General features: G+C 37.3%; 1 protein-coding gene across 1 annotated transcript; it reads right to left on the bottom strand.

The window, feature by feature from the left end:
* Positions 1–23,030: 23,030 nt before the first annotated feature.
* NDUFA4 (NDUFA4 mitochondrial complex associated) lies at positions 23,031–26,511 on the bottom strand. The gene is made up of 4 exons (XM_065051173.1): positions 26,275–26,511; positions 25,545–25,633; positions 25,150–25,210; positions 23,031–23,255 (listed from the first exon to the last, which is right to left on the bottom strand). Exons 1-4 carry the CDS (start codon positions 26,314–26,316, stop codon positions 23,199–23,201), a joined length of 249 nt encoding a protein of 82 aa, XP_064907245.1. The 5' UTR covers positions 26,317–26,511; the 3' UTR covers positions 23,031–23,198.
* Between the last annotated feature and the right edge of the window lie 1,275 nt (positions 26,512–27,786).

Genomic DNA, 27,786 nt, shown 5'->3' on the forward strand with positions numbered 1-27,786 from the left:
ATGCTCTGCAATGTGATTTATGAAACAGGAATTCCATCATCCTCTTTATTGTTCTACTAGATAAAAAGAAGACTTTGAAATGGCAGTTTTCTCCTAAAATTAAGATTTATTGAAGAGATAATCAGAAAGATTAGACTTGTCAATGTCTGCTGGATATATGGTCTGAGCAACTCATTTTTCATTTTGCCAAACAATTCCTTAAGCTCATAACAAATTTTCTAAAAAACACCCTTCTTTGTATGAAGCCTTATTTTGGTAACTTTTTAAAGATAGTAACAAGGTAACCACCAGATTTCTAAGGTATCAAAGTTAATCCAAGATTCCTAACCATTCTTATATTGCTTGCAGAACTACAAGGTGAAAAATTTGTGACTTATTCAGTTTTATTTCTATTTATTTCTTTATTCAATAGCTTTATATAACGATATATAGAAGCAGCCTTGATAAAAGCACATGCTGTATTTCTCAAGTAGAAGGAAATTCTATTAGTATCCCCACCATTTGACTCATTTTATTAATTAATAAGTCTAGTCACATAGTAGCAGCCCTGAAACATGACAGGGAAGTAAATTGCTCTGTGTTGTAAGTGGTAGGATATTTACATATTTGTCCAATTTTTCCACTGATCTACAAACATACTAGTGCTTTACACGAATTTTTTACTTTGCAACTTGCATATAATGTTTCTGCCTGAACATCAGATAAAAGCTTAAAGGAAGGCTTGATGTTTTAAAGGAAAACTCTTTTCTCACTTAGCAACAATTCATCATCCAAGCCTAGGGCCTCCTGAAAGTAGCTACAAAGAAAAGAGTGGATGTTCTGTTTTTTTCACTTGCTTTCTGGCTGTCATTTATTTTATTAGCAACACTACGGGGGACCAATTATAACAAGAATAAACAAGATATCTATTTGGGTTTTTCATTATTTGACTGCTGCAGTTCCTTTTCCTTTGCTAGAGCTTTTCAGCTGAAAACACCCCATGGTTTTGCCTATAAACAAGATTTTGGAAGCATACTTAGGGTAATGGTATTCACTGGTGCAGAATAAAATCAATCATAATGTTAAAATGAAGTCTCTAGCTTTGTTTCTGCACAACTGCAAGCTTCAGTGTGACTTTCAGCCTGGCTGCACCTTACACTAGGTTTAAAAAAGTAATTGCAGTGCTGCCCTGCTTCAAAGACTGCCAAAAAAGAACAGCTTTCGCCAGTGGTCCCCTGTAGAGCTTTCAGGAGATGTACTTGAATTCAATAATAGCTGTGCCCATGTGTCTGGGTCAATGCTGTCAAATTTACAACTTCTGTCAAAGACAAGGCCAAGTCTTGCCTTTGTTGGCCCATACGACTTATCTTATATACCCTTAAGGCTTACAGTATTTTCCCACCATAATAACCTTGGAGAAGAAGAAAAGTAAACACTAGAAACAGAAATTTTTGACTGTCCTACAGTAATTTACCATTGATTCACTGGCATATTTAAGACTTAAATCTGCTGGTTCTTTTGAGTCAGCATGGAAGATCTTTGGGGTTTAAGTAAATGTAAATATATTGCACACAGCCTGCCAAAGAAAGGAGTTTATACTGCATCAAGTCACTGGCTAGTGGTTGAGCATGAATGTTTGGTGAAAGGACCATTAAAATGAATTGCAGACATTCGCTCCTTTGATATTCCAAAGTCTTAATGCAACCCAGGATTTACACCTACCAGAGCTATTTTTTATAATTATGATTCCACCCACAATTTTCTACTAAAGCCCAAATATTAAATACTACATGAATAAGAACTCAGAATAAGGGAAACTGTTCATACATTTTTTCACACTAATTAACACTTACAAAATCTGTGAGAGTCTTTATGTAAAACTTTGCAGTCTTACTTTCATCTTTGTTTTTTATTCTGCATTAAGTTTTCCTGCCCTTAAAGCTTATGTGCTTCCCAAGGTAATTTTTCTCACAGCTGCCACATTTCTCTAAGTCTTGAAATACCTTGCTTGCCACCATATATAATCTTATTTCTTCTAGAAGACCAAAAGCCACCAGCCTATATATCATCTGAGTACCAAAAAACAATTTTGACACTCGTATTAACTATCAATAATCATATGAGAAACAGGATGAGTTACTGTCCTTGGTAAATGCCCTTTCCTATCACTCATATGTATTTTTGAATAGATCATAAGTCTTCTGGAACTCTGTCTGAAAAAGGAAGAATAGCCTTATACTACTGCTGTGGCTACATGGTTTGGATAAAAGTAGGGCGAGGATAAGAGTGGGGATGGTGGTGTGGATGTGGCCTGCACAACACAGTTTTTGAGTGTAACTTGATGGGTGCTGATTTTCTAATGGATTTGTGTTAGATCAGAGGACTCACAGACATGCTGGGTTGCCAACATAGGTTGCCAGTTTCTGTGCTGAACACTGTATATGGAAAGGTGATGGTCTTCAGTTATTTCAACACACTTAGCTGCTGTTGAATTTTGCAGTTGCTTGAAAATATCTGTTTCTTTCCAACTTACTATGGTCTCATAAAAATACTGTTACTTTATATAAGCTTCAATCCAAACAAGTGTTTCTATATTATTTATTTTTGTTAAGCAGACCTCATATTTATACTGCATAGGCTGTACCTCTATGCTTGATCAAAAGCATAAAAGAGTACAATGATTCTGTTTTGAGTTATCAATAATACAATTTTACAATTAGTACAATTAATACAATCTCCAGAGAATGAAGTGCAAAGAAATTTATGAACTGCATTCCAGGTTTAGGAAAACTAAAAGAAAAATTTTCACCTGGTGAATTTGTCTGATCTATGATCATTAATTGTAGGTAAGGTTTTAGTTTACAATGTTAGAGCAGAAGGTAAGAAATATACTACTGGGATTTCAATTTGGCTTTGGATTTCATCTGATATCATTTATGAGTGTTCTTAGGGAGTCAAAAACAATCTGATTATGGTATCACGACACATGTTTGTGAAACACTGTCTTTCATGACTGAGTAAAACTAGTGGAGAAAAATTAGCTCCTTATTGATGAGATTGATACTAATGTTTCTCAACAAGATAAGCTGCCAGTCCCAGATAAACAAGCAGAATTTTTTCCTAAATAAGTCTTCCTCATATATTAACAATCTCACCAGCTGTTATTCCTTCTTGAACTTGGCAGGATCATACAAAGGCAGTCACAAGGTCAGCCGTCAGCTATATTTTTATTACATGTTTATGTTCTTTTTCTTAATCTAAGTTTGTAACCTCATTAAAATCTCTAATGATTACAGATAGTTATTACAAATAATTTCTTATTAGTCACAAATAATTTCTTATTAATCACAAATAAGAGAGATCTATGAAAATATATGCAAGCTGTACTGTTGACCACAATCAATCCACTAAAAGCCTTTACAGAAGTAAACAAAAGGACTCATTAGTGAGTTCATTCATCACTCTCCAAAAGGCCCTGAGGTTAATACTGTGGAACTGCCTTTCTTCACCTGGGTCTGTGTATACTATACCCTGTATGAGTCCATCTTCTCATCTTTCTCCTTCAGTACAAACATGAATCCCATATATGGCTTTTAGAAACCTTTCTAAGTGCCTTCCAAAAGGAATAAGGTAGATTAAAATGGCTTATGAGAATTTTAACAAAACACAAAAATACAAGTTAATACAAAAAACAGGTACTATACCCTGAGGATATCACAGCTGTAGTTCAAATCTATTAGAACCATAGAATCGTTTAGATTGGAAAATAAAGATCATCAAGTCCAACTGTAAAGTCAGATTATGCATTTGGCTGTGCTTTTTAAAATCCTCAGGTTTCAATAAGCAACACCCTTTACACTTTTTACGGTTTTCCTAAAGAACAGCAGAAAGCTTAACTTGGTATGGATGACATGTGGTGTTGATTTCTTCAAAAATTTTTAGCATTCCTTGGCTGACTTCAACTACTTCTTTGGCTCAGAGCTCCTACCTCTGAAAATGGACTTATCAGAAGCCTGTCAGACTTTTATACAGAGATTCTCAGGCTTGATGCAAAATGTTTATTTCTTTAAACATGTAGTGCTTTTGTTCCTGTAATTTCTATATGTCTTATTACTTTCATACTCAACAACAATTGCTAGGGAAAAAGCATATAAATAGGGGCTGATTTGACCGAAAAACTGCAATACTTGAGGCTTACAATCTGCAACTCACAGCAACTCAGCCAACAAAAGCTGTTTCTTTTCAGACTATTTCCTGAAAACTTCCATATGGAGTCCTTACTCTCAGTGCAAGAGTTTGTCCACATAATAATAACACTGAAGAGAAAGTCTTCATTCTTTTTTTAGCTTGTCTTTGGACACTTTTTGTCAATATTATTTTATGGAGATGAAGATCAGTTGTTCTAAGGATATGGAGACTAAAGACAGCAAAGTCTGCAATGCACCGGTGGAAAACTAGCAAAAATTAAAACTGCAATCTAGAGAACTAAAGACAGTGAATGCTAATCAAGTAATCTAGATTGATAAATTCATAAAGATCATAAACCTGACCTGATTTTACCAAGCTTCCCCTGTCTACATTATTTCCTTCTTACTCTGTGAACTGAATTTCCACTGCTCTATTTGGAATCTTAGCTGTAGTAGAAGTACTGACAGAGGCATCCTTGGTTTATTTTATGCTAATTTAGTGGCTAGGAAGAAAGACTCACATGACCCATATAATAAATCCAAAATACTACAGCTCTAAATTAAACTTTTTCCTGATATTTTTCAATATTTCTTGAAAGAAGGAGACGCTAAGTAAGATTAAGAGTTCTGCGCTGCTATGTCATGAGATTTTGCAGTTCTTCCTCCTGCAGGATTCCACAATGGGTATTTTTAACTCTGTACTGAAGGAGAACTTAGTCCAAAAAATCAATAAATAAACTCACTGAGCAACAACAAGAATCCCTATTTTTAGTTTGGGCACAGGCTAAACATTAATATTTTGGTAAAGGAATTAAAACAATTAAAATAATAACAATCTCAGTACTACTTTGACATGGAATAGAGCACTCATTACTAATGAGCCATCAGAAACCAATAAAAAAGTATTTGCTCATGTATGAACTATTTTTCTCTGACATAACTCTTCCAAATTAATTGGTTTGATGCCTCATATATGGTAGCAATTAAAATCAGGGGTCACCAGGAAAATAGCTAATAGATTATGAGCAGTATAATGCTACACCTAATCCTGAAAGCTGAATGAGTGACATAAACAGTTCGAGGTAAAAGTTTATTGGGGCAGAGAACTCTGAAACATCAAGTTACCCTCCAGTAAAGCCAATTTCACACACCAATAGGCTCTTAATACTATTCCCACTTTATAATCCAAATCTACTAGTTTCTCGCCAATGCTGAGAAACATTTTGATATACTTACAATCTTTAAGGAGTACCAACATGATTGATTAAACTTAAATTGTGCCAAAATAAATAAAATATATTTGGTAATTGATTGTGCTTTCTTTTCTAATCAGCTTTTGAAAGGAAATTAAAGTTTCTAACGCAAAACAAATTCAGACTTTGTTTCTATATCTGCCCATCTCTCATTCCCTATCAACATGTAAATCTGTTGGCCCGCTTTTACAAAACAGAAGACAGTGGTTTAAGTTTCTACAGTGGTTATGTTACTAGAAGCTCCATGAAAATTCAAAACTGGAAGGAGGACACCCAAACATACATCGCTGATGTGAAGGGGGACAAAAATTCAGAAGTTATGGACTGTGGCTGGAATCAGCCAACTGGCCACGCAGCAGGTATCTGCACCCTGGCTAACCACAGCACACGCTGCTGGTGGATGCCATGAGACGATGGAAAACTTCAGCTTACTTTTCTTGGAAAAGAGAGGGGAAACATCAAAATCTGCAAGCAGTAAGGCTTTAATAAGTCTGCTACTCACAAAATAACTTGCTTATTCATGTACTTGATAGTTCAAAAATGTTAGGGAGCTTTCTATTTAAATGTGAATGTTTATTACTAATATATAGTAAACAAACAAATTGCTCCTAGAATAAATGGACTTTAATGGGGTACATTCAGAACCATAGAAAAAGTCATTTTTAGTAGTAAGTAGGGAATTGTATTAGAGAAAAAAAGATGTTATTTTCCGAGAAACTAATTCTCCACCTCCTTGCCTCACTGCAGAGTGTCTGACTGTAACCTTTCCCACACCTCCTTCTCCCTAGGTCCTTGCAACAATCTTAACAGAGAGTCTGACTGATCCTATCGTTTAACATGTAAATCTTTTGAGAGAAACACTACATCTGAGAGAAAAAGAAGTCTTTTATGTAGCAAGTTTGTTTGGTTATTAATATTATTACTATTATTATTACTCTTATAGCTGCTGCATGTTATTTGAGAGCTAAAAAAATAATAACATAATTTCTAAGGAGATGGAAGAACTGGAGGAAGACTGAAAATACTCAGCATATTGTATATTAGATTTTTTTTTCAAATTATACCATTTATTATGTGGCTATAATTTCAATATATATGGAAGTTCTATCTACTTACATAGAATCCTGGAATTCATCTCTATGTTGCAATTCTGATTTATTGCCTTTCTTCCTTCCAAAATGCTGAGATTTTCTACGAAGCTACCACCATCTCCCTAATGTTTTTCCAGTGCAATCATCCTCATCAAAAAAACCTGAGGATTTCTGACACAACCGCTAAACTTCTAAGATGTTGTTTGGGGTAAAGAAACAATTCTCTCATTGACTTTAACAAGATTAGTGAGTCTCCACTGCATGCAAAGCTTTGAAAATTTAGGTGGAACTGTTAAGCATTAATGACTACAATAGTTAGACTCAAACAAATAAAAACAATTGAACTAATATTACCATAGTGCCTCACCAGAATTTTATTATAGTTTCTCATAAAATAAAGAATAATTCATCAAGAAATTTTATTTTGCCCTTCCTCCAAATATTCTTTTTTGATGTCTCCTGTCAAGCATGACAAATAATTCCTGCAGTAGTACTGTTTACTGTGTTGGTACTTTAGAACTCGGTAAGCTCTTTTTTGTTTTCTGTAGTTTATAGATAATTACAAGTATTTTAGAGCTCTTATAAGCGATTGTTTAAGTATTTGCCATTGTGGTACTATAGTCAGTTCCAGAATATATATACTTTTATATAAAGACGCACACACACATACTTCTTGAACTTTGAGGAGACAGATAAAAAAAATAACAAGGGAAAAATGAATATTGATTAACTGGTTCTGAAAATACAGTATTTGCCTTAATGTTACAATGCATTTTAGTGATGGAAATGGGAAAACTGGTTGAGAAAGAGGAGTAATTTTCAGTCTGGTTTCAAAAAAAGAAATAATTTTTTTTTTGTAAGTATCAATCAGAGGTGAAAAGTCACAGTGTACAAAAACTAAAAAATAAACTGCAGCCTTCACCATGATAACTGAGGGAAGAAAGGACCACAGCCACAAGGAAGTCTGGAATCAGAGATTTTGTGCGCAGGGGAATGTGAATTCTGCAGTGAGGTGCACACAACCAACTGTATCATGGAAGGGGGTAACGTGGACCCCAACACACAGAGCTAGGAAGGGAAGCATAAAAGCAGCGCAAGTGTCCATCTTCTGTTCTGCTCATCTCTGTCTGCTCTTGTCTTGAACATCGGTCTCTAATAGCCCATCTGCAGACACTTCCCTAGAAACCTGTAGCTATCTGCTAGAAGCCATCAGAATTGGAAAACAGGAAGGTTGCTGTGATTTCTCAGTGGAACAAGGATTTGTATTTCATTGAGGAAACCACATCCATTGAAAGAGACCATGACTGCCGTGCTGGTGTTTGCTCAGGTATCCACTCTCTGCTGAAAGTATCACAGGCTCCAAAGTGTTGCTCCTTCAGAAAGCTTTGCACGGAACAGAAATGACTTGTCTGGGACACCAGATGGATCTGAGCAAGCACAACTTCATGTGCCTCTGAACAATGGGGCTGTGAATTTCATGTGTGAAGCAGCTGGGAGAGAGTGCAATCAAAGTAGATGTTCTTGGTCAACTCCCCAGACAGCTGGAAGCAGAAGAAAACTGCACATTGTGTTATCATCCAAATACATTCTGTATCCTTTGTTTTCTGAGCTTTTCTAGGAAGGTATGTTATTAACACCATTTTTTAAAATACCTGTAGCACATGATACAAATAAAGTCCTTAAAGTCTGTAGGGCACAATGACAGGCAGTTAGAGAAGAGAATTTTGGGTGAGTAGCAAGAATGAATTTCATACCATTTCAGTGTTTCCGTATTCAATAATCATGGTTCCTATCCTGTAATTCACCATGAACCTCTACAAATACTTGGGGTGTTGATTATTTGCCACTGAGATTTACAGAGTAAATGATGGGATTCATGGGTTACATTGTGCTTCATGGTAAAAAACATTTTTTTGTCAAACAGACACATTAAATTTGTAGATGGACCTAGCTGCACATTAGACTTAAAGGTTTTGATCCTGTGAAAACATACCAAAGCAAACAACTTGCCTATTGATATAAGGGTTCATGTTTTGGTTTCAGAGAGGTTAGTCATATAAGCAAAGTTGTGCATGCTTTTTTACATATATTAAGTTGGTTCATATTGTTACCTCAGTTATCTCTCTCTTCATGCAATGTATTTGTAATTCTTAAATAATCCTTCTGGTTATACAAGCAGAACAAGAAGTCACTTTAGACAATAAAGCTCTCCACATATATTTTTGTAATTCACCTAATTCTGAAGTAGCTGACTTCCTCCCTTCTCTTCTGGATTTGTCATTTAAATAAATAAACTAACAAACAGAAAGTATTGCTTCTGGACTTAAATTTTCTGTCATTTCTCATCTTGAGACAAATTTTTACAAATGAGTTAAAAGCTCCTCAAAGGTCTTCTAGCAAAAGTGCTGATGTAGTCTGGTAAGAGCTTTGGTAGGAGGATGCTCTAATTGGTGCAGATGGATAGCTGTAAAACTGGCAGGTTAGCTCCACAGCAGTCACTAAAGAAAGGAACTTATATATAACCTATAGTGTTTCCTCCTGAGCTAGTTTCATTCTGACATTTATTTACATTTGCACTCATTTTGTTTCTCACTGACTATATTATTCCCCAAATAACCTTGTCATCATTCCTTATAGTTAAGGACTGCTACCAAATTGCATTTGCTCAGTTTACATATTACATGCAGTAGAATGTGTTAGCACAGAAGTACATGCCTCAGAATGTGACAACCAGAAAACATACAATTTTCTACGTTAAACTGCATTCAAAATCTGTGAAATGTTTCATTTTTTTCTTGCTAGGCAGCTAAATTTGCTCTATTTCTAGTCTGCCCTGGTCAGTTCTTGAGGTAATTTCTAAGCATTTAGCTCACAGTAAGATAAATGCTCTATTCTATGAAAAATAAATTTATATTTTTAAGTTCAAAGTAGGTCATCTTGTCCTAATTAGGTGGTTATTCAAAATATTCTGAGGAAAAGTCAAACCTACACTAATAACACTTGTGAAATTGCACTGAAGACAAAGCAACTATGCTTTCATTTGGTCAAAAACATATGTGGAAACAGTAGCTTCACTCTAGATTTTAATGCAAGCTCTGATCTCTAAGTATTATAAAAATTCCCAGTGTTTCAGTGCAAGGTAGCTGAGTGAATCAAATCCATTTTAAATGAATAAAAATTACACTCCTTTCAATAGCATAAGTGCACCAAAGTTGCTGGACACCACTGGGCTCCTTAGGTCACTCATCACCCCACTTTTAGGCTGCTCATTCTCAGTCCTTCTCTACTGTGTTTCATGCCAGAAGGATGTGCCTGCTCCTGTCTGGTTATAAACTGTAATGCAGGAGCCTTTTAGGGCTTTATGGCATCTCTCATCCTTTTATGCTGACCCTCAGCAGCACACTGATTCCTCTGGATCTGGGTTAGGCTCACCAAAGGAAGCTCTGAGTGTCTCTGGGCAGTGGAAGCATTTGTTGCCACTGGCAGGGAAAAGAAGCTGTACTGAGACAGAACCAAGATGCAGAACCATGAGGCGTTGTGTTAATCCATGTACCTGTGTTACAAAAGGAAAACAACATTTCATATTAAATAGATACTAATGTGTTTAATTTAAGGATGTGCTCTCCTTTTAGACAACACACTACTAGCTGTACCTATTTCTAGAACAGAGGCTCACCTGAACCTCAGCCACCTGCACTTATCCAGTATCCCAAATGTTGTATATACACTATATTCATTAATAACAATATATCCATATACATTTTTATCATGATAGAGTTCTAAATTGAAAGTTAACAGAATACATTTGCCATTTTCAAAAATGTTGTTCCTAATATCAGAACGAAATTAACAAAGATAACTCCTTTCACTGATTCCACTGACCTTGGAGGTCTTTAGCAGATCAACAAGTTTTACTCTTTTAAGTCAATTAGTATTTTATTGAGCCACACAGAACTTCATAAGCACGTAGTGAACTGAGCTGTGCTAATGTATATCAATAGAAACTGACCCAGGCAGATACTGATCATAGAATACACATATAGTCAAGTAATAAATATCAGTAAGTCCTGGAAACTAAACAGAACCAAAATCACTGAATTTCTTAATAATTTGACTTATAATCTTCAATTATAATGCAATTAAAAAAAAAGCCCCAATTATTTTAATATATAACTGGTTTGTGTTGAATCAGATTTAAAACAATGCCCTTCAGACAATTTGGTCTGCTTGTGTGCTACGATGATCTTAGGGATATGGTTCCTGGTTTGCCTTATGCATGGTATAAAAAGGAGTGCTTCTGAAAAGTTTAAGTTTTATATTTACTTAAATTCATTTTTTTAGAAGTTTATCAGGAAGAAGAGCACCTAAAAGCATTGCTTAATTAAAATTTATAATATGATTCCTTGAGGTTTCACTTAAAGGAGTGAAAAATCACCAAGCAGCTTTCAGTTTTTGCATTTCCCACACAAATGGGAAAAAAAAAAAAAAAGAAAGAAAAATCACAGTTTTTACTTCTCCACCTTGGCAGCCACAGGAGATAGAAACCAAGCCCTTGGGCCTGGTCAGGTATCCAACAGCACTTCTTATCCTGCAGTTTTTTTCTTAGTCCCCCTTCTAGCAGTAGATAAGGGCAAAGACTATCTGTATGGATTATGAAGTTTGAGGATTTCTTACAATGACTTCGGTTTTATGCACCTTAGTTAAGTTATATGGGGCTAATGCAAAGATAATCGACTTCTTTCTGTTGGACCCTTGACAAATGACTCTTAGCTTTTCCTGCAGTTTATTAGCAACTCCAGTTTATACCTAGCAGATGCTACAAGAAATGTTTTAAATCTTTTTCTTAGCCAGAAGACTTGTTCTTTATTTTTTCTGCAACAGTTACTGTATTGCACTGCTCAGAAGCAGAAAAAGTTCTGTTACTGCTTGAACATTTTATGCTGAACTACATACAACAGTTTTCAGTTTACTCACAGAAGGACTTCCTCAAGGTAGGAACTAATACAATACAGGTGAAGTGAGTCTATAAGGATTCGGGGTGTACATATTCATGTAGTCGTTGATATGGGATGTATGGTCAGATATCTATGGCTAACAAAATGTTTTTCTCATTTGACCTTTCATTTTATTAGGTCCATTTTCTTGGATTCCCTCATTAATACCACTGCTAGTAGTTAATTCCACTTAACGAGACAGGGAGACAAGAATTTTAGCTACATGCAAACCTTTCTCTTGAATTATGTGGCTGAATTATGTGGTTGGGCTTCAGTTTGAGAGAGAGTGACATCTTCACAACTATGTCCACATTTTCTGAAACTGCTTAAAATCAAGAATTAAATAATAAAATATTTACTAGTTTCTTCCTTTTTTTTTTTTTCCCTTCTTCACAGTGTTCCATATAAAAATTGACTGAATGTATCTTTCCTACTCTTTTTATTCCCAGTGTGACCACATTGCTCAGTTTAGGGTTAAGCTAATTTTACAAATGTTTATCAGTTCCAGTGTAAAAATAAATTGGACCAACTTGGTGTTTTCAGCTTTCAAAGTTCAAAAGTAAGAATTATAACCAGCTATGCTGGGAACCAGAGATTCAGTGAACTCTAAGCTTTTCTTCAGGCGAAGGAAACTACACTCATGCTTGTCAAGGAGATTAACGAGAAATCTGATTGAGTCTGGAAGACTATTGCTGCAGTGGATTACAAGTTTGATCTTCTCTTTTTTCAGGGATAAACAACCTCAGGGGCTAGGACACTGGCACAGAAAATCAGATACCATCACTGGCTGTGAAGAAAAAGTGTGGCCATATGGCAGGCCCAATAAATGAAAGTAAATGAAAATGAAGCAATCCATTCAATAAAAGTATGGTTACATACTGTTGTACAAAATTGTTACTTTCATTTTTTTTATTTAAAGATTAACATGTAACCTTTCTCCATCTCCTTTCTATCTTATTTATTCAGACTGCATATTATTTGGGAAAGGCAAATCTGGTATTAGGAGCATGCATTTGGTCCTGGAGCTATCATAGTGCAAATGTTTAAAATTGAGTCCTTGAATAATCAGATTAGAATAAACACAGGGAGAAAGATTTATAGCTGCTAGTAGAGTGTGGAATTTAAAACTGCATAGTACACTACATAATAAGGAGGGAAATTCAGGAGAATTTAGCAGTTGACAAAAGAGTTGTATCCTCTAGCTCTTCGATCTCAAGGACCACAAGAGTACTTAGAGAATACTTACCAAATAAAAACCTTACATAAAAAAATAGAGATTCTTATAACTGGTCATTTCCCTCTAGACTGTATATGTTACGAGTTTGTAAGCAGGCCATATCTGTCAATAAAAAACCAAAAACCAACCAATGATCCAAAAAAACCCAAACCACCACACACACACATACACACACAAAAAGGCAATAATTATAAGCAAGATTTCAAAAGCTGTCAATAACCAAATAACCTATATATATTGTATATATACTTACTAGCTAAAATAGGGCTACTTACCTAGCCTAGAATAGCACCCAAAAAGTAAATTACAGTAATACCGAAAAGCATAAATTTCAGTGATAGCACTTCTGCATTAAACATGGGTTTCTCACTTCTCAGTGAATGCTTCCTGAGTAAGTTCAAGAAAAGGATTCTGATGGTTTTAACTCTATCCTAAAGCAAGATGATCACTGAATCAGATAAACTATTAATCTGTTTAAAGCTTGTTACTCCCGTTCTGCCAAGGCTGAGAAGCTTCACAGCAAAAAGCAGCCAGGATGCTTCCTGCCAAGAACCAGATATCTCATGCATGTTTCATAAATACGTTTCTCTACTGAAAACACAAGGATTAAGCAAATACTAGTTCAGTTTCCAAAAGCTTCCACTAATGATTTTTAAATACCTCCAAAAGAAATCTTGGCTCTATTTAAATCAATGGTAAATTCTTACTGCATTCAGCATGTCCAAGAATTTACCTCTAATTTTTAGCCACAATACAAACCCTTTTGGTTTTAAATGAAGGTAACAGTAAGTCATGCAAGTCCACTGAATATGATACCTATTTTTATTAAACTTGTCAAAGTTCTAAAAACACAAATAGATGACTTTTTACTATTAAGTACAGTCTCCTTAAAATCTGGATAGATTAAGCTGAGTGTATACCTGCATTAAGTGTTCATAGTAAATATTAACTGAAAAAGCCAAGATTCCATGATAAACCTCTGCCATTTATAACATCGGCACACACTACAGTTTTATGTGAAATAGATCAGTTCTCAGGGAAACACCTTTTAAAGCAAGAAGACATTTCAACAAAATAGCAATGCTATATCTAAAAGAGTGTTGATATAGAGTCCTCCTTTACTTAGGAAATCATCAGCGGAGTTGGAGAAGTAAATGCAAACACCAGCAAGGTTTGCTTTTCAAGCATGCTGGGATACCAACATGGAATATTAAAACATGCTAAGAAGTAGGCTTATTGCCTGATGTGCATTGCGAGCGTAATCACTATTGTAGGACCTCACACCCCTGGGAACCCAATGGAGAGAAGATAATGAGAAATTTTCCTTTCCAGGCAGTAAAATGGTAAGAGAGCATTTCACAAAGAACTCCTGGGTGACTGCAGAAGCCTCCGCTGCACTGTTGCTGCACAGATGTAAGCACAGCTGGAAGGGATGGAGGGCTGGCACAGGGCACCATTTGGTGGCCCGTTTCCAGCCCCGGTGACACGGAGCTCAGCCCTAGAAATCCTGCCTGCTGCCTGCCCAGCATGCCTGCCTCCCTTTTAAGAACTGACATCCCCATATAGATTCAGCTGCAAAAGGACACATGATGCTCGTGAGGGAGAGAAGAGCATATGCCATTTAAATGCGACAGGAGATAAGCGCTCTGTGGTGGCTGCATGCATGTCACCAGATTAATATGTAATATAGCACCTGAACTGCAACTATTAAAAAAATATTTCAAGTATGTATACTTTATCTATATATAAGACTTCTATTTTGCATACATATGTGCAAATACTTCAGTAGAAAGTATTTTATACTCACAGCTGTACAAAAATCACTTCTTTATACTGTACATTCTTCCTCCTGTTGGTATTTTTTAGTGCACACACACAAACCACCATGGCTTTTTTTTTTTCCACTCAAGAGAAAATCACAGAAACAGCCTAAATCCTTTAGTTTTGCCCTTTAAAATCATTAAGTATGTTCTAGTCTGCATACATTCACAAGGTAGAGGGCAGTGCTGCACAGCAATAATTGACGTAGCTCTTAACAAGCTGCCCTGGAGACCAGCAGCCGTGTCCTCCTGGTAGCGTTAGGTACCTCTGCTGGCCTGAGCAGACGCAGTGTGCTGTGTTCATGGGGCTAGACAGCTACTAGTGTGAAAAATAGGCTTGTTTGCCCAAAGTCATACTGCTGCACAGTACAGCATTTTGTTGAATAGGTTTCCTTAAGGCTTAGGGCATACTTGAAAGCAAACCGTATGGTTCTTTAACTGACGGCGTTAGCCAGAACAGCCGAACACACCTCTCACCAGAAATCACAAGTTAATTTTTTTTCTCTGTTGGAAGTTGCATGAGCTAATTAATCCAAAAAAAATTAATATATTCAATATTGCTTAAAAAGAGCAAAGGTTATTTGGCTTAGGAAATAGCTATAAAATCCAAAATAGTATGCATTCGACAGAATTAATGGAGTTGAGTTAAAAGATTATGCAAAAACCATCTTGATAAAGTTAAATCTATTTGTATGCAGGTAAAAATAGTAAATATATAGACCAGCTCTAAAAGTCATTTTGGACACCTCAGAGTGGTAAAGTGGTTTTTGTGAACCATCTCTACCCAACTGAAAATTCATTTCTGAAGGGCAATGTTGATCTCATGCAAGGTAATCACAAAACTCCATTTGAACACAGTGACATGAAAATTTCACCACAGAAGTTTCTGTGCTTCTCTCTTCCTCCCTGACCCTAAAATAGTCAATAGGCTCTTAATGCAAAGCCTGCTGTAGATCATGGAGAACTCTCTTTTAACTTCAACAGATCTTGTATCAGTCCTTGTACAACATTACACAGAACTAGTTAGAAGCAACTAACGTTGTATGCCTCACAAATCTGCAAAGATGATACCACTTCTTTTTCAGAAAGCTCAGGCTTCCATCAATGATCCTCAGTTTTTTGATAGGTATTTTTGTATCAAGGCAGTTTTCTATCGCAAATTCTACAAAGTTTTACTCAAATCACTTAACTTTCCTGCTTACTCAGAAAGCAGGTGTCACAGCTGTAATGAGACGTTGATGGGAAAAAGTGTGATTTCTTTTTAACACAAAAGTAGCCTATGATTCTGGCATGTCATGAAACAGCATAGCCTAACAGAAGGAAAGCTCCTGACAAGCAGAAGATATATGAGTGAAGAGGATTTCTCAGGCTAGTAAGCAGAAAGCCTGACTAGCTGAGGAAAGAAAGGATGAGAGAATAAAGATGAAGACAAGAAAAATGGAGACCATAGGCAACATATCTATACACATTTATATGTTGCTGTCACTGAGCTTTTTTTCATTTTCGATAAATGCAACATACAAACAAACAAAAAATCCATCAATTTTCTATGTCAAAATTCATGTACAAAAACATTTCCCTGTGACAATAATTTGTAATGGAGGAATTCATTACGCTTCCACTGCACATTTTACATCCTCTGCTTTCCTACGCCTGAATGAGTAGGCCACTTGTTTCTGTCTCTCCATTCTCCTTGCTTTGGATGTGACGTATCTCTTTTCCTGGCATCTCAAAAAGCTCACTCTTCTTTCCCATAAAAGCTCTCTGCAATGTCTGAGAAACACAGCAAAATACATCCAAGTAGAATTTCAAATACACTACTGGACTGTTTATTTTGTGTTTGATGTGCACACAGGTAGATAATGGAAAATTAAGCTTCATCCTGAAGAGCTGTGCTGTTCCTGAAGCACACTGTTTATGCTCCATGTGAGCCGATGAATGCAGCTGTGTGACTCATTTGACTGCTGGGGCAAGCACCCAGGCTTCAGGATTAGGAGGTTTATTGTTATTATATGTACAATATAAATCATATCTACCTGCCTAACCACCGCATGCTGTGCCCCATGGTGATACATTTCTTTAGCAAGATACTCTAAATCTGAGGATCCTGTTTTAACTTTTTCCATTGTCCTCTAGTTATTATTAGTTAAAGCACAGGTTATTAAATTGTAGAATTTGTAAAAACTCAACTAATCTTTACTCCAGCTACCAGGTCACTGTGAAAGTTTTTATTTTATATGGGAAACAGATAAGGTTTGAGTCATCTTTTTTATCCTCACCATATAAATAGTGCATGACAGTCTGGATCACCTTTAAACATGTAGCTGTTGTAGCTTGGGCCATTAGTCAACACCTGACCTTATTCTCCTCTGCCAGAGATTGATAAAAGCAAGACATTGCCAGGGCAATGGATAAAGAGCAGGTCAGGTGGTGGTTCTTCACTACCTGTCCATCCATCCATGCAAAAGAGTTCTTTCATATTTAGATGTTGTGCCACCAGCATAAAACAGCTCCTGGAAATTTTGTTTCTCCTTATTTTGAGGTGAGATATATTCAACTGCGTCCTTTGTTAATTTGCATTACAGAAAAAGGGACAAGGCCCTGTCTCTGGTGCCGAATAACAATTTGCTGAAAAACTCTGCCCAGTGATGCAGAGTTCCATTTACATACATGAAAATAAAATTAGATTTAAGATGAAAGTTCTTCTGAAAACCTTTTCCTATTTGAAGGTATAAGATAAGTTTTGCACAGGTACAGTAATGAAGGGTGAGATATAAAATACTATGATCTTAAACTAATATAATCAATTACTCACACTGAAATAATTAAGAGAAAGCATACACAATTAAAACGCATACAGTTCAGACATGATTCAGATATACATTTTACATTATTTGAATGTTTTAGAAAACTCCTGCACTAAAACCAAGAACTCTCTGCAATTGATGTAAAAACAGATTCGGCTCCATCTGCATATTCTGTCACATGTATATTACTATTTTTTTTTTTTCTGGAATAATTCCTGAACTTACTTGGGTTTTATAAAGGGAGGAGAAAGATATGATTTTCATATGCAGAAAACTGCTTCAGTGGTCCCTGGTAATTTTAAGTACATTGTCTGTAATGCAGGGTTGAATTTTCCTCCCCTAAGCTTCCAAAACACTAGGAAGTTAAATCTGTTTGCCACATCATGAAGAACAACATCTGAAGCAAATTATCCCCTTAATACTCTATCAAAATCCCATAGACTATCATGAGATGCAAGTGGTACTAGAGTAGAAAGTTTGAAATTGGGATGAAATTCCATTTTCTTCCTGTTGATAACGAGTTCTGCTATTTTCCTTCTCTCAGTTTAGGAAAAAAAAATCAAGACAAAAAAGAAAATAAGTTATCAGTACTGAGTAAATCTTATTAGATTCAGCCACATTTTTAAACAGCTAGGACCGAAATCTTCATTGAGACGCACTTGTGCCACCCCATTAAATTCCAGCAGTGGCACCACTGGTAGAGAAAGAATGGCACTCAGATTTTTCACCATTAAGTAATCTGTTTTCATTACCTTCTCAGCAGTTTGTTTCATTTGCCTGCAGTAAGGAAACTAAAATTAGAAAACATTTCATGTTCATAGTTAGTTTGCTTCCAATGTGAAAAAACAAGTCCATAAATTTGTCTATTGGGTTATGCCTTGTGCAGTTCTACTAAAAAAGTCGCCTTTACATTTTAGTGATGAACTGTAAATGGCATAGTGCATTATTTTGCCCAAAGTAATTCAAACTAATGACCCTAGAAATACTGTTTGAGGTGTCTAAGTTATAAAGCATTGCTAATAGTCATAAATATTACCACCAGAATTTCTATTCTCCTTTTTAATGTATGCATTGCCACATGTTAATAAACTATTTTCTGGTCATCTTCAGAACTTGCTGTCTCTTGAAAGAGTTCCACATGCCAGTCTTATATCAGTTCTAGTAGCAAATGAATGTCAGGTAAATGCTGATAGCAAACTATTAAAAGATTGAATGCATTGTTCTTGCCTTGACTTGCATACTTAAGCTCTCACTTCACATTACATAACATGATACTGATTCTGACTGAAATGAAAATAGAAAAAAAACTGAGCAAGTCAAAGTGTGGTGATCTTACAGGCTCTTCAGCTGGTAGCTCTGAGGATAATATTAGCTTAGAAAGTCTAAAAATTACTTTTTAGTTTCATTTACACAAAACTTTGAAAAAGAAGAAAAAAACGTAAAATATTTTTCTGGTTTAGATAAATGTTACTCTGGATGCTAAAAATACATTTGCTTCTCAAGAATGGCAGAAGTGTCTATTTCTTGCATTGTACTTGCTCATGTCATTCTTACTATTATAGGAAAGTGTTAAGACTTAACAACCATATTTTGAAATTATTGAAAAAATAAATAAATAAAGTTTATCCAAGCCGTCTGGCACCAGAATTAACACACATTTGGGAAACCTGCCATCATAGTGGCATCCAGAGACACTCTTAAGAAGCTTAGAGATCAGAGGAGGAGATGAAAAGATTTGAGCTTCATGGGAGCTTCTCATGACTAAACACTGATGCCAAGACCACTTCTAAGGAAAAGCGGATGGATCATGAAGTCATGAAAGCATGAAGTCAAACAACTTCTGGATTTCAAAAGAGAGGACTGAAGAGTTAGATTTTCCATGAAGTAATATAAACAACCTACTGTGGCAATGACACAAGTGAATACCTTATTTTTGGAGTTCTCATAGACCTGCCGTGCTTCCTTTATCCTGCAGAAAGGATTTTCTAGCTCATACAGTTGCTTTCACATTAAGGCTTGCCAATGAGTAGAAACAATAACTTAGTGTGCACTTGCACATATCTAATTTTTTTCAATAACTCATTTTCTGTTCTAAATACCTTTTTAAAATTCCTGTAATGACTTTTCAATCTTTCTTTCTAACAAAGTATTACAGTCCAGTCAGCATTAAACATACATTTCCTTAGTTCTAAAGGTCATTCAAGATTCACAAACCAAAATATCCTTAAAGGTAAAGCAGGGCTTGAAAATAAATCTCAAAGATATTTCCTCAGATGACACTTGGCTAGAAATTCTATGCAAAATTTAAATCATTTTTTTACTATCAGACACATCCTTCTAATTTCTTAGAGACAGTTAGATATTCTATACTCATGAGAAGCTTTCCTTACTGCAGGCAAATAACATAAATTCTACTTACTATCTATACTAAAAATACAACCAAATGAAATACATTACAACATGCTGCAAGGAGTTTGTGTTCATGTGCAAAAACTAGAGAAGCCAGTAATTCTTTCCACCCTAGGTGGGGAGAATTAATTTCAGATTTGATCACCCTGCTGCGTATCAGGATCACTGATAAGGAGGTGCAGAATAACTGCATTAACAGAAATCTGACAGTGGCAAGCACAATGCTGTATTGTAAAAATTACAGGCAAATCTTCTGTACGTGGCTCATTAACAAGACACGCAGGCCAGGCCTACAATGATAGTTCCAGAAAAATCTGGCAAAAACTGGAATGTAGCAGCTCTATCCATCTTAGCCAAAACGTAAGACAGCAGAATCTAAGTCTCTTTCCAATAACATGGCACCTGCTGAAGCAAAATTACATGCTACAGTGTTAACGAAGGACCTCAGTTTTCCTATAAATGATGAGATATAGTTGTTTCATAAAAGTTAATAGCCAAAGATGAACAAAGCAAGCTAGAATCCTAAAAATCCAAACTCCAATCGTTTCTTCATGTTGTCTTCAGAGAATACCATCTTTTGCCTTCATGAAGAAGAAAAAGGTAGAAGATGGCTTTAAATAAACAGCTTTAAAGAAGAAGATTTAAAGAAGATTGTTGAATATTTTAATACATATTTAACTGCCAAGCTGGAAATGGTTCTCTTTCAGAAACAGAACACTACAAAAATGCTAGGAAATGTACTGGGTACTGATATACCACTACTAACCAGTTATAAACTAGGGCCAAGCATGTGCTTTGGTTTTACATGGAATAAATGGTTCCTCTGTCCCCTGAGGAAAACTCACAGTAGAAAAAGGTAAGCAGGAATTTTAGGTCTTGCAGGACTGGAAATTTAAGAATAAAAACAATATATGAAATAACAAAAAAAAAAAGGAACCAGGGACTAAATGCATTTGTATGTTTACAAACAAAGAAACAAACCCAACAACAACAAAACCGCACACACACAAAAGGACACATGAAAAACCACAGACCACTGAGGAAATAGTAACAGATCACAGAACTGAATTACTAGGACAGATCTATGAACCAATAAGTTATAAAATACCAAAAATTATGGAACTTTTCTCTCAGGCATTTGAGGAACACACATTGCAATACTACCAATGAAATTGGTAAATTTTAATGCTTTTATGTCCTAAAGCTGAAGATTTAAGCAAGTGCTTAATTTCTGCCCACTGAATAATTTAAGACAGACTTACAGTAGGTAGTGTGGCTTTAAGTCTCTCTAGATGTGAGGGTTCAACCGTAAGAAAAACATCGCACTGTACAGAGCCAGAAAACAGCATATTATGCTTGTATGAAGAGAATGTGTTATTGGTTGAGAGGTACTCCACAGAAAATACACAGCATTCCTCATTTGACTCAGTTTCTTTTTGGAAATAATGTAATATTTTTCAATTACTCACTATTTTGAGCATCAAAGATTAATGAAGAAATGGTAACTTATTGTCTGTTACCATTTAAAACAGCACAGAAGCATACCCCCAAAAAGAAAAAGAAGCGCGTGTCCGCTCAGGATAATGGTCTCTGGAACAAAATGTTACCATCTCAACTTAAAAGACTTACAGCTCTCTATTTTTAGTAGCAAGTATGCTGCTACAGGTAAAGTAGCATTGAACGCATTTTTTTGTTTCCTAGTCAATCCATATTTAAAGCTTCAAATAGCTTAAGTACTTGTTAAATATACTTTAAAATATGTCAGGGGCAGACTGTTTACTTTATCTTAAGTGCCTTTATTAAGAAAAACATGCATCTATACCCTCTTCAGCTGTGACCGAAGGGAATACCCTTGTCTCACCTTGCTAAGAATCAGGTTTACTTCCTGGGTATTGGTCTTTATGTCCAGAAAAAGTGATCTGCATTTAGAGACCACATCAGTAAAATCCAAAAGTACTACCAACCAGTAAGTTACAGGAACACTTCTGCTTTTTACACAACATACTTTTTAAACTGAAGAACGAAAAGTGTTGCAATAGAATGTTCTACTTCCTAAAAATATTTGGATTCCGATAGCAACCAGAGTCCCTAAGGATGCTTATAGACTTTGCTCACCACTGTAAACACCTCTCTCATAACATTCGTTTTCTTCTTCAGGCTCTTTAAGAGCCTCTCAAACACACAAGTGAAAACTGCAAGTAAATCCACCATTTTGGTATGTAATGAAGATAATCTGAACTGCTACCAAACCCAATTGACCTCTAAGATTATTCCGTATAAAATGCGAAGTCCTTGCAAATATTTTTTTGAAGTCAATTACTACAGCATAGTTTTTCTTCTCTAGTAAAAGTTCTTGCCACTCAGGTTATTCGAATCTATACTTATTATTTGTAACAGCAGCTCTGGTTCTGTACGTTCTGAGAGTCCACTTTAAGTGAAGTGAAATGTATAAAGATGGGAACAGCTGTGCTCAGTCAGATAGTCCAGAATTATATGCCTTATCCAGGGAAATACCAGATGTTCACAAAAAAGAACAAAGAACCCACCGTAAGTTACAGACTTGCAAAAATATTTTGGTTTTGTATTCCCATAGCAAGACTCAGCCAAGTACTGAAGTATGAGAATTTGCCCTTGGTGAAAGATATTTTTCCTTTTACATGAAAGTCTACTTATTTTTGAATCGTGTACCCTGTTCTGCTGTGTGTTTCCCTTCCTTAAAAGTGTGATCCACGGGAAAACTTGAATATGTCCCTAGAATTTTTTTTTAAATTTAAATTTTATTTTTTAAATACTTAAGATTGTCTTCTTGTTTACTGACAAACTGTTTATGACTTTAAAAAAAAAAAAAATACAGAAACCTTTTGCAGAGAGCTTGGTCCTTTTTTTTTTCCTTCCCTCTAGCAACATATGGAAACATCTGTTGCTTCCTTGTTGGACGATGATTTGTTAGCATTGACTTGTCTGTTACCAAAATTTCTTAAAGTAGCCAAATAGAAATATTCAGGTGCAATTAAAAACAACAACCACAAACATAAAAACGTAAATGTGTGCTTTCAAGTTCTTGTAGTTTGATATATTGCATGAACATGCAATTATTTCCCTAGAGTCAAGAGGCTGAGTATAAAGCCCATCAAGACAACTTTTATTTCTTGTTGAGGAAACATGAATTGGCTTTCGCTTACTATTTGACTTATCGTACAACAAACCGTTAATAGAAGGATATTCTCATTTCGCAAAATTAAAGAGTAGACACTTCAAGTTTCAGGCATTTATTAAGCCTCTTCAGAACACTCAGAACTCAGAACATGACCAAGTGCAGCATGAGGCAAGTTTGATTATTTCCTGGATGCTTATGTGTGACAACTGTGCGGACGGCTTCTGGAAGACCTTTCTGTGCAGCTTACAGAGATGAGCGTGTTGTTTAGAAGTCAGGACGGTCCTTTTTCAGTTTACTGTAGTCTACGTTAACCGAGTAGAACTAGGGGGGAAAAAAACGAGTAAGAATCTTGACTGTCCATTTTCCATGGTATTTACTAAAACACACACATTATTTAAACTCAGGAAACTGAAATCATAGTTTGAGTCTGTACACTAGACAATAATAAATAAAGAGTCTGAAGAGCAACAACTTTATGTTATCTTCATTCTGCATAAACTATTAGAACCTCTGCATTTAAAATGAGGCAGTGCTCATGTCTACAACCAGAGAAAACCCAGTTTTTCTTCTTTGATCCATAGAATTAAGAGTTCATTCACATGAAGCTCTTACAGTACCGCTGAATTTATCCTTTTTGCCCCAAATCCATGGGCTCCTGTACACAGAGGGCAACACCTAGCTTACCAAGTGGCACAAAAGCATGGTGTATGTGAAGAGTGTCACAAAGGAACATTCAGAACAGTGCTGCAAAAGCTAAGTTTGGTTTAAGTATCTGTGTCTATAAGCGCAAGGTATGACAAAGAGGAAGGAGAGTAAGAATAGATCCTTTCGCACTCTCAGTTTACGTTAATAAAGTTGGATCATATTACAAGCAATTCAAAACAGCCTAAATAGCCCCTGAGAACAATGAACTTAGACCAAAAGCATATTTTGGTATCCCAGCCTGACTTGACATAAAGCAAATATTTATCTATTAGCTTGATTACGTTTAGTTATGCCCATTTTTTTAACTTTCTCAGAGAAAAGAAAACAGCCTACAGCACATTCCAATTACAACAAATTGCAGCTCCTACAGTAACGATCACAGGTCTTCGACTTTTTTCTTTGGGAAGAGACTGAGGAAATTGACATGACAAAGCAGTATACAAAAAAAAAAAATTAGTCAAAAGCTAAGATTTTTTTATAGAAGAGCTTTTTACTAAACAGAGTAGAGTATCTGCCTTTCCATTTCCCACAGTGCAGATTTGGAAAAACAGCCCCTGTGATACACACACCCAAATATGGTAAAGCCTGAGGTTGTGTTTGCATGCTAAGACAGAAGGGGAATGCTACACAAGGCATGCACTCTTTTAAAGAATTTGTGCTGCACAGTGTGTTGAATTTTCCTCTTTTAGATATTTAAGAAAGGGCAACATTCCAGAAGCAGCAATGAAAACAAAGTATTATGTTCTTCCTGGACCTTTAAGGGAACTACAACATATTTTATTTTTGGAGTGTGGTTTTTTTGCTTATTTCAATTATTAGAATAGTAAGATATGGTACTAAACAGACACTAGTTTTGAAAAACATAGCGGGTTTGCTTTTTTAGTAGTTTGAGGATAATCTTAAAATATTCTTAACTGGAATTTACTGAAATACTGTTTTAATAAAACTTGATATTTGTGTAAATTACCAAATGTTTTACACATTTTTGCATGCTTCCTCATTAGTTCAATGAAATACCTTGAATACTACTTAAAGAGTATTTCAGTTGCTTCCAGTTACTTACAGACAATGGTTTTATTTTCAAATAACCACCAGTAAAACTGAATTAGTGTTTATGTTAAACACTAACATTTTCCTGCTTTGCTTCTCCTAAGTCCAATAGTTCAGAGGTTAGAAAGCTTTAGTGGAGAACTTACACGTTTATGTCCTTCTCCCTATAGTTTATTTCCAAGTATTATGAGCTAGTATATTTCTTCTCTCACATATAATTCCTCTTTTTCCTACGGTGCAATACATATGACTGCTTCTGTATAGATTCCTTTCACCTCGTTATCAACCAGCTCAGGAAAGTCCGAAATACCAAACTCATCTCTCTCTACTCTGAGTTAAGAGAGAATGGCAGAGAAAATACACCACTCATTCAGCTACTTTCCAATATCCTAAACATTCTAAAGCAGCAGGCAATACCTTTGACACTATGATTCCTAAACATTTCTAATTTTTATTTTACCTTGTACTGGTCAGTGGGAGACAGTTTGTTCCAAGGTTCTGGATTATTTTTCTTGTCCCAGCTGTTGAGAGAAATGCAAGATGTAAGAAGGTATTAAGAGAATCACACTACCTCCAAAATAAATAAAATTTATATGCGTGCTGTGGTTATTAGGCCATGGAGAGTCACCCATTCAGGCAAGTTTCCACAGAAAAAGGCACAGTCCTTTGTCAGCAGTCTGTAAGTATCAAACAGTAAACAAACAATATCCCAATCAAGGAAATGTCCACACACTTAGTGATAGTGATATTGCAACAAGACATTAAGGTCTCCAGAAGCATAAAAACCAAGGCAGTAAGATTTACTTCAATATATGTAGCAAGACAACTGTGTGCTGTAAATTATTCTATACATACCAGACATCAGGGTTAACTGTTGCCAAACGCAAGAGATACAGTCCTGCGCCAACACCTCCAGATCCAATGATCAAAAACAGAGGGATCAACTAGAACAAAAACAACGAAATTAAATTATATACCACAACATAACAAAATAGTATTATTGCATCACATTCCTAACTACAGTAACGACAAACCAAATAACAAGCTCACACACTTTGAGCCATGACGCATGGCCCTCTAAAACCCTGACATCAGCTCCCTGTGCTGACATCCCTGGGGTCAGAGATGAACTAGTGGCTATGAAGATGCAGACATGAAAAAAAATACTGCCAGAAGCAGAACAACCCGACGTCCCACAACAGCATGTTTCCGAGAAACAAATCAGTCACTCTAATGCCCAGAACAGCCTCTACTATCTGTATCCCCATGATAAAGCAGGAAAATGGGGCTGGGAGGTGTAGGGAAGGAGATGAGCACGGCGATGGGAAGAGCCGCTTCCAGCCTCGCTGCTGCAGCACAAAAGGTCCGCACATTCTAAAGGAAAAGCGGATCTGGCCGTGCCTCAACGATGTGCCCTGACCTGCTCGCAGGCCGCCAGCCCGGCCCATCCGAGAAGGAAAGGACACGGAAGAGTGAGGCGGGGGCGGCCGGCGGGGCCGGGGGCACCAACCGCCATCAACGGAGGGCGCAGGGCGGGGGCCCACCAGGCCCAGGCTCCGCATCCCCCGCGCCGGCGGGTACTCACGCTGGGGTGCTTCTTGGCGTGGGTGACGATGAGGCGGAACATGGCGGCCGCGGGCGCAGGCGAAGGTCTCAGGCAAAGGTCTCAGGTTCCCCCGGGCTCCGGCCCCGTCCTGCAGCCGCCGAGGCCCAATGTCACCCGAGGCCCCCGGCGCGGCAGGTGCCCAACGCCGCAGCCCGGATGTAGCAGCTCCGGCGTTTGCCTGTTCGCTCTCCGCCGCGCCTCGCCGTTGGCCGGCGCCCCGTGCCGACAGCGCCGAGCGCCCCAGCCCTCGCAGCTCCAGCGTTAGCGCGGCCCCCAGCCGGCCGGGCAGTGAGCGACGCTCGGGGAGCAGGCACCTGTCCGGGCACCCCGAGCCCGCTCCGCAGGGGCGCGCCGGGCAGGCGCCAACGCCACTTGGCCCCGCCCCGCCTGGCGCTGGAGCGGAGCGGGCAGCGCCTGCGCTCGGGGCAGCGGGGACGGCGGGGCCCGTGGAGCCGCTGTCGGGGGTTTCTTGTTACCGCCTCGCAGCCGCTCCCGCGCAGATGGGGTCGGGAGCCGCCGCAGCCCCCCCGGTGAGCACCTGCCACGTACCGGGGCTGCCCTGGATGTGTGCGGCGGAGTGCGGGTGGTCAGACGGACACCCGCGTTCATCTTGTTTTCTGCGAGGGGAACCTCACGTCACCCGGGTTAAAGGTTCGAGGAGTTAGGGTTTCGTTTTCTTGAAAAAATAACGAGTGAAACTCACAGTGAAACTGCCAAGCTAATTGTGCTGCTAGAATAAAGGTAGCGCAAGTTAGGTGTATATACAACATTGAGAGAGACCTGGAATATTGTGTCCAGTTCAGGGCCTCCCGGTTCAAGAAGCACAGGGAACTGCTGGAGAGAGTCCAGTGCAGGGCAACGAAGATGATTAAGGGAGTGGAGCATCTCCCTTATGAGGAAAGGCTGAGGGAGCTGGGGCTCTTTAGCTTGGAGGAGACTGAGAGGTGACCTTATTAATATTTACAAATATATAAAGATTGAGTGTCACGAGGATGGAGCCAGGCTCTTCTCAGTGACAACCAACAGCAGGACAAGGGGTAATGGGTTCAAACTGGAACACAAGAGGTTCCACTTAAATTTGAGAAGAATCTTCTTCTCAGTGAGGGTATCAGAACACTGGAACAGGCTGCCCAGGGAGGGTTGTTGAGTCTTCTACTCTGGAGACATTCAAAACCTACCTGGACACATTCCTGTGTAACCTCATCTAGGTGTTCCTGCTCCGGCAGGGGGATTGGACTAAATGATTTTTTGAGGTCCCTTCTAATCCCTAACATTCTGTGATTCTGTCATTTTTACGTGTAACATACACATGATTCACAATGAAAAATTATTTTTGGCCCAGGGTGTGAAATGTTACATATTTTTGCCAAGGTTGGGTTGGATTTCATTATTTTCTCTGTTAGGTAATTATAAATGAGCAGTGGAGCTCCTTAATGTATAACACTGAGTCCTTTCCTAGTGCAGTCTCTATTACCTTATATCTTACTTTAT

Source organism: Columba livia, chromosome 2 (assembly GCF_036013475.1).
Source record: "Columba livia isolate bColLiv1 breed racing homer chromosome 2, bColLiv1.pat.W.v2, whole genome shotgun sequence".
Taxonomy (NCBI): Eukaryota; Metazoa; Chordata; class Aves; order Columbiformes; family Columbidae; genus Columba; species Columba livia.